This window comes from Hypanus sabinus, unplaced genomic scaffold, assembly GCF_030144855.1.
Source record: "Hypanus sabinus isolate sHypSab1 unplaced genomic scaffold, sHypSab1.hap1 scaffold_93, whole genome shotgun sequence".
Taxonomy (NCBI): Eukaryota; Metazoa; Chordata; class Chondrichthyes; order Myliobatiformes; family Dasyatidae; genus Hypanus; species Hypanus sabinus.
The window spans coordinates 749,446-767,156 of NW_026781783.1; the positions used below are offsets into that span (position 1 = coordinate 749,446).

General features: G+C 41.8%; 1 protein-coding gene across 1 annotated transcript in view; it reads right to left on the minus strand.

Annotated features, from left to right (window-relative positions):
• The window catches only part of LOC132390500 (uncharacterized), a 105,963-nt gene that overhangs the window by 23,513 nt on the left and 64,739 nt on the right, over positions 1-17,711 (minus strand). Inside the window, exons 23-24 of the mRNA XM_059963114.1 lie at positions 4,208-4,296; positions 1,038-1,204 (exon numbers count right to left, since the gene is read on the minus strand). Of these exons, the coding sequence (XP_059819097.1) occupies positions 1,038-1,204; positions 4,208-4,296 (256 nt within the window). The remainder of the gene's footprint in view (positions 1-1,037; positions 1,205-4,207; positions 4,297-17,711) is intronic.

A 17,711-nucleotide genomic window follows, 5' to 3' on the forward strand; every position in this document is an offset into this window, starting at 1 on the left:
TTTAAAGATGTAACTAAATCCTTTGCTTACGGTATTACGGTTGATGTGGTTTTTGTTGTGGGGAGGTTGGATCATTCCACTGAAATTTTCAGATGGATTCAGGTGGAATGGGTTCATACAGTGAACAAGGTAAACTGGTGCTATTAACTGCAAATTCTGTCTTCCAGGGTGCTAATGGTGAGCTGAGGTCATGGCATGTCAAGGGAATGTGAACACACCCTTGTTTATTGCAAATTGTCACCGCTAACAATGCATTTGCGCACAGCCCGGGCTGAGGGCTGTTTATATCTTGCCACATGTGCAGACGAGTCATAAACAGAACTTTGTTTAATAGACAGCCATCATCACCCCCACCCAGACACCCCACCTGGAGCCCCTGATGGCAGAACGATCACTGATTAAGCATCTGGAGAAGCTCGTGCCTCTCACACTACAGGAGGAACTGATACGGCGATGGTCAGGGCTGGGATGATCGTCAATTTTAGTTAACTGGGAAAAGACGGCCGTGATTCAACCTGTCTTGAGTCACCATCTGCAAGGTCTATCTTTTATTGAGGTTGAGTTGACTGACTGAACTTAAACAGCAGCTTTGTAGAACGATTGGATCTAATTTTTAACTCAGCTGTTCACCAGGCATGATACATTCCCACTGCTCACTTGCCACTGTGATAAGCATGTTATGTTTGGAAAGAATGGGTTTCCCTAACTCTACAGTTCAAAGGAAAGTTTATAATCAGAGCACATATATCTCATCACATACTACCTGAGATTCCCTTTTCTGCATATTTAACAAAGCTATAAAACCCTGACTATAACATGATAATGAAAGATCAGCCAGAAGCCAGTTCCCAGCAGCCCAGCTCAAAGTTTCCAGTGCTGATGCCAGATCTGTCAAAACAATGTTCAGAGATCAGTGTTAATATGACATCAAACAGCTGCAGACCTGGGAGAAGAGACAATTTGTTTTTTTTCCCATTGGATACCTTCAGTTCCGTGATGTTAGAACCAGCAGACATCACCACATTTTTCCCGCTCACCTCCTGCTCTTGATCACTGATGTGTCCTTCCAGTCTCAGCATTTCAGTGAGTTCTTCCACACGTTCTTCAATTGCCTGTTTCAGTCTTTCCCGGTAGAATTTTGACAGCTGAAACAGTTGTTCCTCATTCCACTGTGAGGTGTGCTTAGAGATTGTAGTCATAGGACCTGTGAATACGAAGGGTGAATTAAAACAAGAGCCATGACTGTTCCCTCGACATGAGCACCACATAGCCGGCCCAGTTGGCATTCGTTAACATTGGCCACTCCGGAGACTGCTCACCAAAATCTCAGCTCACAGTCTAGTTCTGAATCCAAAGATGCAGCAAAGACCAAATAAATTATTCTACTTCTCCCTCCATTGATGCCACTGCACCCCAGACTCAGAGCTGACACAATATTGCTCGTTCTCACATGCCAACTCTCCGATATCACCGGCCCAGCCTCCCCATCTCTGCTGTGCTGGGTGAGAAGCTGACAGTGATGCAGGTGGATACTTCCCTGGTGTCATCGATTATGGATTACCTGACTGGCAGACCACAGTACGTATGCTTGCAACACTGTGTGTCAGACAGAGCAATCAGCAGCACTGGGGCTCCACAGTGGACTGTCCTGTCTCCCTTTCTCTTCACCATCTACACCTCGGACTTCAACTACTGCACAGAGTCTTGCCATCTTCAGAAGTTTTCTGATGACTCTGCCATAGTTTGATGCATCAGCAAGGGAGATGAGGCTGAGTACAGGGCTACGGTGGGAAACTTCGTCACATGGTGTGAGCAGAATCATCTGCAGCTTAATGTGAAAAAGACTAAGGAGCTGGTGGTGGATCTGAGGAAGGCTAACGTACCGGTGACCCCTGTTTCCATCCAAGGGGTCAGTGTGGACATGGTGGAGGATTACAAATACCTGGGGATATGAATTGGCAATAAGCTGGACTGGTCAAAGAACACTGAGACTGTCTACAAGAAGGATCAGAACCGTCTCCACTTCCTGAGGAGACTGAGGCCCTTTAACATCTGCTGGATGATGCTGAGGATGTTCTGCGAGTCTGTGGTGGCCAGTGCTATCATGTTTGCTGTTGTGTGCTGGGGCAGCAGGCTGAGTGTAGCAGACATCAACAGAATCAACAAACTTATTCGTAAGCCCAGTGATGTTGTGGTGGTGGAACTGGACTCTCTGACGGTGGAGTCTGAAAAGAGGATGCTGTCCAAGTTGCATGCCATCTTGGACAATGTCTCCCATCCACTCCATAATGCACTGGTTAGGCACAGGAGTACATTCAGCCAAGAGACTCATTCCACCGAGATGCAACACTGATCGTCAAAGGAAATCATTCCTGCCTGTGGCCATCAAACTTTACAACTCCTCCCTCTGAGTGTCAGACACCCTGAGCCAATAGGCTGGTCCTGGACTTATTACCACTTGGCATAATTTACTTATTATTTAATTATTTATGGTTTTAAATTGCAATATTTTTACACTGTTCTTGATTGGTGCGATTGTAACAAAACCAAATTTCCCTCAGGATCAATAAAGTACGTCTGTCTGTCTGTCATTTTCTCATCCTTCCAAGCCCGTCCCTATGGATACTGGGCTTCCTCCTTTGGATACGGGATCACATCTGACCATCTGATCAGAAGTTATCAACGTTACAATTACACAGACAATAACTGCCTTACTTGCGCCACTGACATCTGATAAATTAGATTTAGTACTTACAATGCTCAATTACCAATACCACCATTAATAACTATTCCTCAGAAACTCACATCTATCAGAATAACTAAATATCTGTTTTAAAAATAGATAATTCTGTCCATAGACTGAGCAGAGGAGCAGGACATTCCACCTCAGTTGTTTTTCACACTAAACACTAACACTTACTTTCCCACCAGCTTCCATTTTTAGAATTGGTTTCAACTGCTGGTCTTTTCATTTCTCCCCGGAGCAGACATAGGACCGTAAGATACAGGAGCAAAATTACATCATGCGTAATGATGTCCATCGAGTCCTCTGCATTTTCTTCATGGCTCATCCAGTTTATTTCTCTCAGTTCCAAACTCCTGGGTTTTCCCTGTATCTTTTCCTGACACTATATTCCATCGTGATTTCTTTGCCCATTCTGCAAATCTGACTGTCGTTGTGAAGCTTCTCTACTATCTGAAAACTGCGTACCCCTCCACCTATCTTCATAATGTCTGCAGAGTCATCAGAAAACTTCAGAAGATGGCAAGACTCTGTGCAGTAGTTGAAGTCCGAGGTGTAGATGGTGAAGAGAAAGGGAGACAGGACAGTCCACTGTGGAGCCCCAGTGCTGCTGATTGCTCTGTCTTACACACAGTGTTGCAAGTGCACATCATCAAAACCAATGACATATAACACAAAAAAACAGTCCCAACACATAACCCTGTGTTACACCACTAGTCATCGGCAGCAGACGAGAAAAACCACCCTGTAATCCAACATTTTGCCACCTGACAATCAGCCACTGCGTTATACATGCCAGAATCTTTAACTGCAATAACATGGGCTCGTGGCTTATAAGCAACCTCTTTTGTGGCACCTTGTCAAAGGCCTTCTGAAAATCCAACACAACATCAACTACTTTCTCCATCCTGCTTTTTATTACTTCAAAGAATTCCACCAGTCACGATTTTCCCTTAAGGAAACCAGGCTGACTACAGCCTATTTTATCATATGCCTCCTAGTACCCTGAGACCTCAAGCTTAACAATCAACTCCAACATCGTCCCAAACTCTAACGTCAGACTAACTGGCCGATTCTTCCAGCTAATCTCATTGCTCTCATGCTCCAACTAACGTGTCTAACCTGCCATTCACAGCCATTTCATTCTGAGTGGTCTCCTGTTTTAATAAAACAATAAGATATTGGAGCATTTGGCCCATCAGCTCTGCTCTGGCATTTCATTATGGCTGATCTATTTTCCCTCAGCTCCAATCTCCTGCCTTCTCCTCATATCTTTTCAAAAATTAGACAGACCAGCTAATGACAACTACTCAAATGTTCCTGTTCCCCCTGTAGCTGTAATTGTGCTCTACCCTTCCCTCAGTTCAGGTTATTTATCTTCACTGTAAAAATGCGTTTTTGCAAGCCAGATGCTGCTCAGTTGTCAGGAGGCACAATAATATTTGCAAAACATTAGTAACACACCCTTCTCCGTCCTTGTTGATATCTCAAGATCCTCTCTCATCTTTGCAACATCATCCATGATGGAGATCAGCGTTCCAATTCCGGGTGCTCTGTAATGGATGGAATATTAAGAGGATGATAAGGAAATTATTATGAGAAGAAAAGCATTGTCCTGAAAACTCCTACGCTCATTTCATCTACTCTTTGCCCATTCAAACACTTTCAAATCCCCTGGAGCACAGCCCTAGTGGGCTACACACTGTCCAATCTCCTGGGATCCATCCTTTCTGGATCACAATCTAGCTGATCACAGATTGTCTGACCTCACCCACACCCCTCCCATCCCAGAGCCCATGCAAGTCTCCAGAGGAATATTCTCCTCACATCATGCAGAAAGAATCATAGGCCCAGCTCCTGATCTCAACGGCTCCTATAGTATGTAAACAATTCAAATACATCACCTTTCATACTTGTTGTTTTTAAAATGTAACCTATTTCAGCGATTGCCTCCCCGCTCCCCCCACCTCGTCATGCATTGGAGTATAAATGTAAAAACACTGAGGCAGTGGTAAGTTAATCCGCATCATTCACCCACACAACCTTCAGAAAGCTTGTATGGAATTTCCCTCCACAACTTGTTTTCCCATTTCTTCCCATCAGGTCTACACTTTCCTCTGGAGACGTGCAGGCACGTCCCTGTCTCAACCCGGATGATAGTGTTATTCTGCCTATGTAACCCCACAATTGTTAACAACTCATCTATCCAGCCGATCTCAACTGGCTGCCTGAGTTTTCACTCTCCTTCCCTAAAGTTTATCCTGCAGCCTGCTCTGTTCAGTTTCTGTTCCCTCTTGTTTTGTGGCTGTGTGGCTTGTTATGTTACACTCTAGTATTAAAGTTATAATTCACCGCTAATCGTCTCTGCTGCCCTTCTTTTGGGTCAGGCTTCCTCTATGTTTCCTCACCCTTGCTACAAACTGGGATATTTTACTTCCCCCAAAAAATGTCATTGTTTTAAATGAGATCTATGCCTGAGCCTTTGCGTACCTGCCACGGAAGATAGCTCCACAGTATCTCTATCATCTGAGTGAAGAAATTTCTCCTCATTTTGTTGCTAAAACGCTCACAGGCTGTTCAGTGTCTGACTTGCAACTGGACTGCCCAGCGAAGCATTCAGCAGATGTGCTCCAGTGCGGGACTTCAAAATGTATAAACATTTTAATGAGGCCCCTTCCAGCTTCTAAACATTCAGCCCATTTAATCTCTCACAATACACTGACGCGACTTCCGGTAATTAAACTCCAATTTTTTCATTACATCATCTTCTGATCTGCAGGGTATTGTCTTTTTGAGAAAATAATATCAGAATTCACTCCACACTTGAGATGTGATCTGATTGAAAGCTCTCTATGATTGAACCCTCATTGCCTGCAGTATTTGCAAGTGTTGTGTGCACTGGAACACTCAGGTCCATTCTGGCAAGATCGTTACCTGGTCCTTTGCCATTTCAATAAGCATTCAAAAGTTCTGTTCCTCAATTGTCTTCCTGTCAATCAAGATTTTGCTCACTCAGATGATGTCCCAATACCTAATGGCACTGTAGCAATTGTGGTGAAAAATTAAACAACCAACATGTTTTGGGAAGACATATGGAGAATGTGTAAACCCAAATGAAGAATGTGAAAAGATCACACCAAAGGTACTGGGAGGTCAGTGTCAGTCAAGATTTTAGTCACTCAGATTACATCCCATTATATTTAATTACAACAGAGAAAACCACAGTCCTTGCAGCAGCTCGTCGTGACTACCAATGCCTAACAGCAATGTAGCAACCGGTGGTGAAACATCAACCTACCCATGGATTTCCGGAAGAAGTTAGAATCAATTACCAGCTGGAAGTCCACGTCACCACTTTGAGAACGTGAGGAAATACAATGAGTGCTTCACCTTCACAGGTCCGTGTCACAGCATTCTCATGCTGTTGCTTTACCATATTGTTAATTGTCTCATTCCCAACCTTTTAAATTGGAATGTCGTTAGATTTGCTACTCTCAGACATAAGGCAGAACCATGTTTGGGAGCAGAGCACCATGTCTGCAATGATGTCAATACAATCCATGATAATCCAAAACACTGATGACCACATATAATTCTCCCCGGCACCACCAGATTCTTCGGTATTTCAAGCCTTCCACCTTGAAATTATTCAATGACTCCAACTCTACAGCAGTTTGTGGTAGATAATTCTCAACACCCTTATTCTACAGCCACTCAGTAATCTGCTCCAACTTCCCACTTCCCTACACAACCATGTACAACATGGTCGGTAAATCAGAGAGTAGTCACTTTGAACTGGCATTTTATAACATCATTCCGTGTTCTCTAGGTTACACCAGCAGGTTTTCACTGCTCTATCCATTTATGTCCTAGGTAACCATTTGGACTGCAATCGCAGCTTCTGAATGTCCTGCAGCCGCTCACTATCCTGGACCCATGGAGACAACATTGCCTCTTGGAGCAGTGTCTATCGGCAAAGAAACACTTGTCCTCTGACTTGTTAGGGAATTCAAAAATCGGACCCAAATGTTACTGTTCGGTTGATCACCCCACAATTCAGGAGGAATTTCAGTCTGCCTTCCTATCTCAACTTCCAGTTTGTCCACTTGGACTCATATAACAGAGCCAGACTTTCGAATCAGCTCATTGAGCCTGTTTCATGCCATTGCCTCAGCACATCACCACATAGAAAACTGTACTGTCAACACCAGACTGATAGAATATGTGAAGGAGGGACCTGCACACTCCAAAGGACCTCAGTCTCCAGAGGAAGGAGAGGTGTCTCTAGCTCTCCTCGTACTCAGCCTCTGTGTTGGTGATCCACTCAAGCCTGTCATTCAGGTGCACCCCAGGTAGTGGTAGATCCTCACCACATCCACGTCCTCACCACCAACAGTAACAGGGAGCAGTGCAGGCTTAGTCTTCCTGAAGTCTATCACCATTTCCTTTGTTTTACTGATGATACAGCTTGCACCATTTGACAAAGTCCTCCACCAGGGCCCTGTACTCATCCTACCATCTTCCCTTTATCCACCTATTGCTGAGACATCAGAGAATGTCTGCAGATGACATGGCTCAGTGTTGTATGTAAGGTCTGAGCTAGGTACAGGGTAAACAGGATAGTCCAATATAGTCCCCCGTGGGGCACAGTGCTGCTCATAGCCACGTCTGAATCACAGCTCTCAAGCTGCAGAAACTGCCATCTGCCAGTCAGGTAGACCCACCATACTCCAATGGAGCATCAAATGGTCAAATGGCCACATCATTGTGCTTACGTATATTATGCTCACTGTATGAGGATTATGATGGAACAGTAACTATGTGCCTTGACAGAGCTAATCTTGACCACAGTGCAGGTAACGATACATAGCATTGTCATGTACCCTCCCTATACTGGTGATAATGAAGGACAAGTAATTAAATAATATGCTGGCGGCTGTCCTTTCAAGAAGGGAACCTCCTCTCCAAATATCCATCAAGAAACCCCGGCATTGGAGATGATTTATATGGTCCTCCGAGAAATGGCTTAGTTTTACATTTAATACAAGGGTATTTAGAAACAGGAAATGAGGCTGATCTTGCACACAATGCCACATTGCACAAATGTATAAATGAAACAAATTCCCGGCTGCTGCCACCCTCCTGGGCCCCGGTCTCAGTAATCTCAGAAACTGAGATCAGTGCAGAGGGGTGAACCAACCTCCTGCCACTGGAAGCACAGGTGTGTGGAGATGGTCTGGGCTGCACTGTCCTTAAAAATCTGTATCTCTGGCTCAATGTTCAGAACTGCAATGGAAGGGGGACAATTTCATTAATCTTCCCAACAGCAGTGGGTGCGGGAGGAATATATACTAAGCAGCTTTGTTAATTATAATCGTGGAAGAACACTGCTAATTCAGTTAAGAATCAATATGTCACATATCCATTGTCCATTTGATAATTTAGTAATTTCTGAGCATTATTGTTCAATTACTGTTCAGTGTCTTGATAGTGTGAGTGGACAGTGATTGAGATGAACACGGTGGATGACTTCTGTCAGTATATTACTTGGTGTGTACCCTCCTGATTCTGAACCCAGAAAGTCAACATTATGGTTGCAGAGGTAAATTAGCAAGCACTGAGGAAATTTCAGTTCCGTTTGATAAACATTAACCAAGCTCACATCTACCTCCTAGGCTCAGTGATTGCTTGGAATCAAGCTGTTCACTGCAACTTGGACTTTTGAAGTAAATTTTGCAATTTACTCACTTTTCTAAACACAAAGTACACTGCAGATGCTGTGGTCAAATCAACACGTACAAACAAGTTGGATGAACTCAGCAGGACAGGCAGCATCTGTTGAAATGAGCTGTCAACATTTCCTATCCGATCCCTTCCCAGCTTCCCCTCCCCCACCCCTTGATCTTTCCTCTGATTGGTTTTCCACCCTCCTCCCACCTTCTTTATGGGGCCCCTGCTCCCTCCTTCTTCAGTCCTGACGAAGGGTCTCGGCCCGAAACATTGTCTGCTCATTTCAACGGATACTGCCCGACCTGCTGAGTTCATCCAGCAAGTTTGTATGTGTTCACTTTTCTTATGTCCATGTCCAGTAACACTGACTATGTTTCGCTTGGCCCTTCTATCTGTGCTTCAGAGGAAGTGCAGCGAGCTCAGGCCCGATACGATATTAAGCCTCAGTCACATTATACGACACAACACAGCTCGTTTATTACCCACAGCAAACTCCAGTTGATAGGGGCAGGAGTTTCTGTAACATCACTGGCCGCCAGACACTAATATAACACGCACTGCTTGCTAAGTATTCAATTGTTTTTCTCTTGTTATTTTCCACAGATAGTGATTGTACATGTTTACTTTGTATCTGTGCTGAACTTGGCAACAAGAACGTGATGAAGCAAGTCTGCTCCTGATTATTCCATTTAAGGAATGTTGTTCAGCAGGCCCATGAACTTGCTCTCCTGAGACAAACTTCAAGGTAACAACTGCAGTTCTACAACAGGCTAAATCTGTCCTCTAGCTGACAAGAGTAATGTTCACATTTCAGTTTGTGTATCTCAGTGCTAGTTCTTTCCTTGATGATGCATTAGATTTCGTTATTGTTTTACAAATCTCTCAACTCGTTGAAGATGTTTATTTTTTATAAACTCTGAAAATTCGAACAAGTATTTGCTGTTCAAGATAAATGAATGTAAAGAACATGAGTGGCATCATCCCACAACACAGTCCCCTTTGATGAGGCAAGTTGATTGTTTTTCTGTTTCCTTGTTCCTAGTGAAATAGCTTGGTCTACATCATTCAGTGTAAGTATCCTGTCTTTAAAAAAGAACCACATATTCGAATCTGGATGCAACATATCGATGCAGCTACAGAGAAGGCAAGTCAGTGGCTATATTTCATTCAGAGCTTGAAATTTGGTTTATCACCCAAAACACACGAAAACTTCTACAAATGCACCGTGAAGAGCATGCTGCACCACTGGCTGCTATGGGGGGGGGGGGGGGGTGGGTACACTGCACAGGATGAAAATAAGTTGCAGATACTTGTAAGTTTAATCAGCTCTATCATGGGCACTAGCCTCCATAGTATTAAGGAAACTTGTCACCCAGGACCTGTCTCTTTCACATTCTTGTCATCAGGAAGAAAGTACTGATTCTGAAGGCACACATTCAGTGATTCAGGAACAGTTTCTTCCCCTCTGCCTATCCCCTCCACCACCCCCTCGATCTTTCTTCTGATTGGTTTTACACCTGGCTCCTCCCATACTCCCCTCACCTTCTTTATAGGGCCCCTGCCCCCTCCTGACGAAGGGTCTCGGCCCAAAATGTTGACTGCTCATTTCAATCGATGCTGCCCGACCTGCTGAGTTCACCCAGCTTGTTTGTACATGTTCTTCCCTTCTACTATCCAATTCCCGAATGGCACTGAGCCTCACTACATTTTAATTTGTTTTTTTTTAAGCTACAGATTTATCAACTGAACTATTTAATAGACATACATAGACTGACTGGAATCCAGTATTTTTCTTGTTTATTGGAAGGTACTATAATGGACATCATATATAAGTGTTTGGGGAAACAGGGACTAATTGGGGATACTCAACATGGCTTTGCCTGTAGCAGATCACATCCAGTGAATTTTATAGGTGTTTTTGAAGCTGTTACCAAGCAGTTTGATGAAGGAGAAGCTGAAAGTTGTCTGTATGATCTACGACAAAATACTCCATGGAAGTTGGCCCAAAAGGGATACGTTATTTGGCATTCAGGATGAAGCAGTCCACTGGATTCAATGTGGGCTTAGTGGGAAGAGCCAGCAAATAGTGCCAGTCATTAGTCCCATGTTCTGCAGGCATCGGTGCTGGGTCTGTTGTTGTTTAGCACCTATTTGAATGATGAAATAGTAACAGGGCAAACAGAATCAAAAACCTGCGGATGACATCAAGATTATGGGTGGAGTGGACAGTGCAGAAACCAACCAAGGCTTGTAAACTGATCTGAACCAGCTGGGAAAATGGGCTTAAAAATAACTAGTGGAGTTTCACATAGACAATTGCAAGGTGCGGCATTTTGACAAGACAAGCCAGGCTAAAACTTACACAGTGAGTGTTAGGGGACTGAGGTCTGCGATAGAACAAAGGGACCTAGGAATGCCGATACACACCGACATGGTGCCAAAAGAAATGTTGAGGTTTTCCACGGTGGGAATTAACTGTTCATTCTAATGGTTGCAGTTAGTTACGAAGGTATTGAAAGAAGAAAATTACAAGCATGGATTTTTGTTCTGTCCTATCTTTCTTTTTGTTCAGTGTTTCTTTATGCGTTTTTCCATGAAACAGTTGCACAGAGAGACCCAGATTCCACACTGGCCATGTGGAAACCAGGTTAAAGTAATGGAAATTTATACACCTCTATTCCAGATATCAGATGCCCTCATTTCAGAGGGGAATTGCTCATGGGTAGACAGTTAAATAAGGAATTTTAAGAAAATAATCGGGAAGAGTGTAATTTTGGGGAGCAATCTTAAAAGCTGCTTTTACTCACAAGACTGCCTTCTTTTTACAGAACATAAAATATGTTACTCAGGACTTCAGATGTAGTGATTTTTAACCATATAACCATTTAACAATTACAGCACAGAAACAGACCATTTCTGCCCTTCTAGCCCGTGCCAAACGCTTACTCTCACCGAGTCCCACTGGTCCGCACTCAGCCCATAACCCTCCATTTCTTTCCTGTCCATATACCTATCCAATTTGACTTTAAATGACAATACTGAACTTCTACTGGAAGCTCGTTCTACACAGCTACCACTCTCTGAGTAAAGAAATTCCCCCTCGAGTTACCCTTAAACTTTTGCCCCTACTCTCAACTCATGCCCTCTTGTTTGAATCTCCCCTACTCTGAATGGAAAAAGACTATCCACTTCAACTCTATCTATCCCCCTCATAAATTTTAAATACCTCTCTCAAGTACCCCCTCAAACTTCTACGCTCTCAAGAATAAAGATCTAACTTGTTCAATCTTGCCCTGTAACTTAGGTGCTGAAACCCAGGTAACATTCTAGTAAATCTTCTCTGTACTCTCTCTATTTTGTTGACATCCGTCCTTTAATTCAGTGACCAGAACTGTACACAATACTCTAAATTCGGTCTTACCAATGCCTTGTACAACTTTAACATTGCATCCCAACTCCTATACTCAATGCTCTGATTTATAAAGGCCAGCATACCAAAAGCCAGCATACAGGGCCTTGGTGAGACCACAGCTGGAGTATTGTGTGCAATTTTGGTCCCCTAATCTGAGGAACTATATTCTTGCCATAGAGGGAGTACAAGGAAGGTTCACCAGATTGATTCCTGGGATGGCAGGAATTTTATATGAAGAAAGACTGGATCAACTAGGCTTATACTCACTGGAATTTAGAAAATTGAGGGGGGATCTTATTGAAACGTATAAAATTCTAAAGGGATTGGACAGGCTAGATGCAGGAAGATTCTTTCCAATGTTGGGGGAGTCCAGAATGAGGAGTCACAGTTTAAGGATAAAGGGGAAGCCTTTTAGGACCGAGGAGATGTGGAAAAACTTCTTCACACAGAGAGTTGTGAATATGTGGAATTCTCTGCCACAGGAAACTGTTGAGGCCAGCTCATTGGCAATATTTAAGAGGGTGTTAAATATGATCCTTGTGGCTAAAGGGATCGGGGTATGGAGAGAAAGCAGGTACAGGGTTCTGAGTTGGATGATCAGCCATGATTATACTGAATGGCGGTGCAGACTCGAAGGGCCGAATGGCCTACTCGTGCACCTATTTTCTATGTTTCTATGTTACCCTGAGGTAAGTGAAATGATACCAGAGTCCAGGGTAACACAGAGGGGTTGGGATTAGTGTTAGAAGATGTGAGCTAATTTGTCACTTTGGTACAGGATACCAGCTCCTACAGGTAGTTTTAAAATCAAACCAAAATAATGGTGCTCGCCTACAATGAGACAGTTATTTACTCACCTTCTTGGAAGGCAACAAAGGAGGACAGATGTTAAAACTGTCCAAGATAGAAGGAAACGGGGACTATTAGAATGAGTGGGATCAGGTTATCACTCAGGTATACTCACTGTCAATACCTTAAGTATAGCCGAATTTTAGAGCTAGATACAGTCTGTTCAGTAGAAAATACAGGATATTACTGGAGAAGGTTACCAGATTAATCAAATTTTTGTGATGTATCCCAGGTGACTCTAGATGCAGTGAAGCCCCTTCAAGCTAGAACATACCTGATTATTGACCATACAGACTCAACTATAAAGGAAACACAGAAGACTGAGATTTCTGCCACACAGTCTGCATGATTAATAGCAGATTTATTACAACTTGATCCATATCAAGTATCAAACTGGGTATCAGGTGTTACGTACTCGTGACACATGACAGTGGAGCCCTTGTCATGTGACTGGGGTTGAAGCTGTACTGGACTTGAGGTGATGGTCTTGTGATGGTGGAATGACGTCATTTTCCCGCCAGTAGAGATCATGTGACGGGTTTTTTTTAACAGATTATAAAAGGTAGACCCCACCCTGTGAGGAGGGGCAGTTCGTGGCTGGATTTGCCAAGTTGACTTCATGCCACTGCGTGTTTGAAGTGATGACGCAGTTTAGTTGAAGGATGAAGTTTTTATTTAATGCCTAAAGTTTAAAAGGTTAATGTCAACAGGTTCTTTATGATTCTGTTAGTTTGAGAATTAAAGGAGAGTGAAGATTCAAGGTTGGAAGTTAAAGATCGAGGAGAATCGCTTTCTACGGTGAAACGGGGGCGACCTTTGTTTGATCCTTATTTGGAAGGATTTCGTTGACTATCTTCGTGTTAATCCCTAGGTTTACCTAGAAAGGATTGAAGGTAGTGGAGAAGGAAAGGTCAGTGCCTTTAAGCCGTTCTGTTTCGTAAATTCTTCGTGGGAATTTCGACGTCGGGAATCGAAGCAAGCGACGTGAAAGAGAACTTAAATCGTCCTGTAAAGTCTCTCCTTTTAAATGGACTGTGAGCATATTGAACTTTTGGCAATATCACTTTAAGAACTGTTTTGGAATATCACTTTAAGAACTGTTTTGGAATATCACTTTACGAACTGTTTGAACAGCCGCTCAGCAGCGGTTTCCGGTTACGGTAGTGTTTGTTTACTTTTGGGGGGTTTGTTTTCTGTGTTTAATAAACGTGTTGTTTGTTATAAGAAACCCTTGTCGAACTCATATATTTATTGTTGCCTGAATACGTAACATTAAATATGGGGGCTGCGTCGGGATTGAATTTTTTGAGTTTACATGCTTGCTAACTTTTAAATCGGTGTTTTGGAAACGGGGATTACTCGGTTCTTTTGTTTGGCTTGTTGTGGTATTCGGCAGCAATGAATATTGATGAGTTTCTGGCTTCGCCAGCTGCGGAGGTGTTGGCGAAGGCGAGAAAAACTGAGGTGTTTGAGATAGCTAGTAGATTGCGACTTAAAGGTATTTTGCAGACTACTTCTAAGGCTGTGATACAGAGGAAAATTGCGTCACACTATGTGGATTCGGGTGTTTTTGATGAATCGATTTTAGAGTCGTTTCAAATAAGTAATCTGGAGATGCAGTTGCAAATCGAACAAATGAAATTGGAGAGGTGTAAATTGGAGGCAGAACAAAAGAAGAGAGAATTTGCATATGCAATGGAGGAATTAAGGACTGGAAATCAGTCTTCTGGTTCTAAAAAAACGTTTGTTGCTAGTCAAGAAATTAAATTGGTCCCTCCATTTAGTGAAACAGAAGTGGAAAGGTATTTTCAACATTTTGAAACTATTGCTCTGATGTCAGAGTGGCCGAAAGATAAATGGTCAGTGTTGTTACAGAGTGTAATTAAAGGCAAAGCACAACAAGTTTACACAGCTTTAACAGCTGCACAAGCTCTTGATTATGATATTGTAAAGAGTCATATTTTAAACGCATATGAGTTAGTCCCAGAAACATATAGGGAAAGATTCAGAAGTTTGAAAAAGTCTGTGGAAAAAACTTATGTGGAATTTGCCTATGATAAAGCTATGTGTTTTGAGAGATGGGTTTCTTCTAAAAATGTAAATGGGGACTATGATACATTGAGAGAGCTGATTTTAATGGAGGAATTTAAAAGAAGCATTCCTGTTGAAGTAAGGATCTACTTAAATGAGAAGGATACTGATAAATTGCAGGACTGTGCTAGATTAGCTGATGAGTATGTTTTGATCCACAAGAACAAATTTCCTCAGGGCAGAATTTTTAAGAGGAAAAATAACATGGAGACTCCAGGTAAATCTGAAATTAAATCGGAGGTTAATGAGAAAGTTAATGAGAAAGGAAAGCCTGTGAAGGAAAGACAGTTTGGTCTTACTTGTAACTATTGTAAGAAGCCTGGCCATGTAATAGCTAACTGTTTCAAATTGAAAAAGAAAGAGAAGGAAGCAGTTCCAGATGCTTGTGTGCAACATACTGAAGAACCTGTAAAGTTACAGGGTTTGATAAAAACAAATGAGGCTTTGTTAGAGTCTGACCAAGTTAGAAAGGGATATGATCATTTTGTAACTGAAGGGTTTGTATCCTTGAAGGAAGGATCTACTCTGGTGCCAATAAAAATCCTTAGGGATACTGGTGCTTCTCAGTCACTGATGTTAGACAGTGTGTTGAAGTTTAATGAAGAGTTTGATACTGGTGAGGTAAATTACATAAGAGGTGTTGGAAGTGATTTTATGCCTGTACATTTACATAAAGTAAATTTAAAATCAGGGTTAGTTACTGGATTTGTTAAAGTAGGATTACAGCATAGCTTACCTGTGAAGGGTATTTCTTTATTGTTAGGTAATGACTTGGCAGGTGGACAAGTTTTTCCTGAAGTGCATTTGACAATGGAGTCAGAGGAACCAGAGTTGAATTCTAACACAGATTCTTCCTGTGTTGTGACTAGAGCTATGGCTAAAAAGATTGATGCGCAGAATGAGGTTGTTATTCAGGACTGTTCAACTCAGGATTCGAGTTTTGAGGATGTGTCAGAGACTTTCTTATCTTCGTTGTTTGAACAAGATTCTGGGAGTAAGTCTGACTATAAAGATTTATCTTTGTCTCGGAAGGAGATGATAGCAGAGCAGAATAGAGATTCTGAGATTATAAAATTAAAAGAGCAGGTTTTACTAGATAGTGAAATTGATAAAGACGCTAGGATGAGGATGTTTAAGCCTGGAGATAAGGTGTTGGTTCTTTTCCCAGTGCAGACAAATCCTTTACAAGCTAGATTTCATGGTCCTTATGAAATTGTGTCTAAAATTAATGATGTGGATTACGTGGTAAAAACTCCAGATCGTAGAAGGTCAACACAACTTTGCCATATAAATATGTTGAAACCATATTTTGAGAAACAATCTGATACTGTGACTGTTGTGGTTAGTGAGAATGAGTTTGATTTAACTAGGAACATGATAGATGATTCATCTGACTTTCATTCTAAATCCAACATTGTTTCTGTTAGGTTACCAAATTCAACCATTCTGGAAAATATTGATGAAAAATTAGCACATTTACAGTTAGAGCAGAGACAACAGATGAAGGAGTTGATTTTTAAATATAGGGAGTTGTTTCCAGATGTTCCGAGAAGGACTTCTATAGCTTCACATGATGTAGATGTTGGGGATGCCAAACCTATTAAACAACATCCATATAGGATGAACATGGAAAAATGTGAACTTGCTGAGAAAGAAATTGAATATATGTTAGAGAATAATATCATTAGACATTCTAACTCGAATTGGAGTTCGCCATGTGTTATGGTGCCAAAGCCAGATGGTAGTATTAGGTTTTGTACGGATTATAGGAAGGTGAATGCTGTAACGAAAACAGATGCATATCCAATTCCCAGAGTAGATGATTGTGTAGATAAAGTTGGAAAGGCAAAGTTCCTTACAAAGATTGATTTATTGAAAGGGTATTGGTGTATTCCATTAACTGACAGAGGTAGAGAGATTTCTGCATTTGTAACTCCATCTGGGTTATATGAGTATAATGTTCTTCCATTTGGGATGAAGAATGCCCCAGGTACTTTCCAGAGGATGATTAACTTTGTGATTCAGGGATTGAAAGATACTGATGCTTATATTGATGATTTAGTGACAGGAAATGATACTTGGGAAGCACACATTATTGCGATGGAGAAATTGTTTGAAAGGCTTTCAAAAGCTAACTTAACTATTAATTTAGCTAAGAGTGAATTTGGACATGCCACTGTGACTTACCTTGGTTATGTTGTGGGTCAAGGTAAGGTAGCTCCTGTTCAGGCAAAAGTTCAGGCAATTTTAGAGATTCCCACTCCAACGGGGAAAAAGACTCTCAGAAGGTTTTTGGGAATGGTAGGATATTATCGGAAATTTTGTAAGAATTTTGCTAATGTTGCCCTTCCATTAACTAACCTTCTGCGGAAGAATGAGAAGTTTGTATGGACGGTGCCTTGTCAAGAAGCATTTGAAAAATTGAAAACAATGATATGTCAACAACCTGTGCTTAAGGCACCTGACTTTGGAAAACCTTTTTCATTGGCTGTGGATGCTAGTGATGAGGCTGCAGGAGCAGTATTAATGCAAAGGAATGAGGGGAATGAGCTTGATCATCCAGTAGCTTACTTTTCTAAGAAATTTAATAAGCATCAAAGAAATTATTCGACAATAGAGAAAGAATTGTTATCTCTTGTTTTAGCTTTGGAATATTTTGAGGTATATGTTAGTACAACTCAGAAACCACTTATTGTTTACACTGATCATAATCCGTTAGTTTTTCTGAGTAAGATGAAAAACAAAAACAGAAGGTTATTAAATTGGAGTTTGATGTTACAAGAGTACAATATTGTGATAACTCATATTAAAGGTGAAGATAATGTGGTTGCTGATTGTCTATCTCGATGTTGAATGTACATTGTAATTTTTTTTATGGAGTGGTTT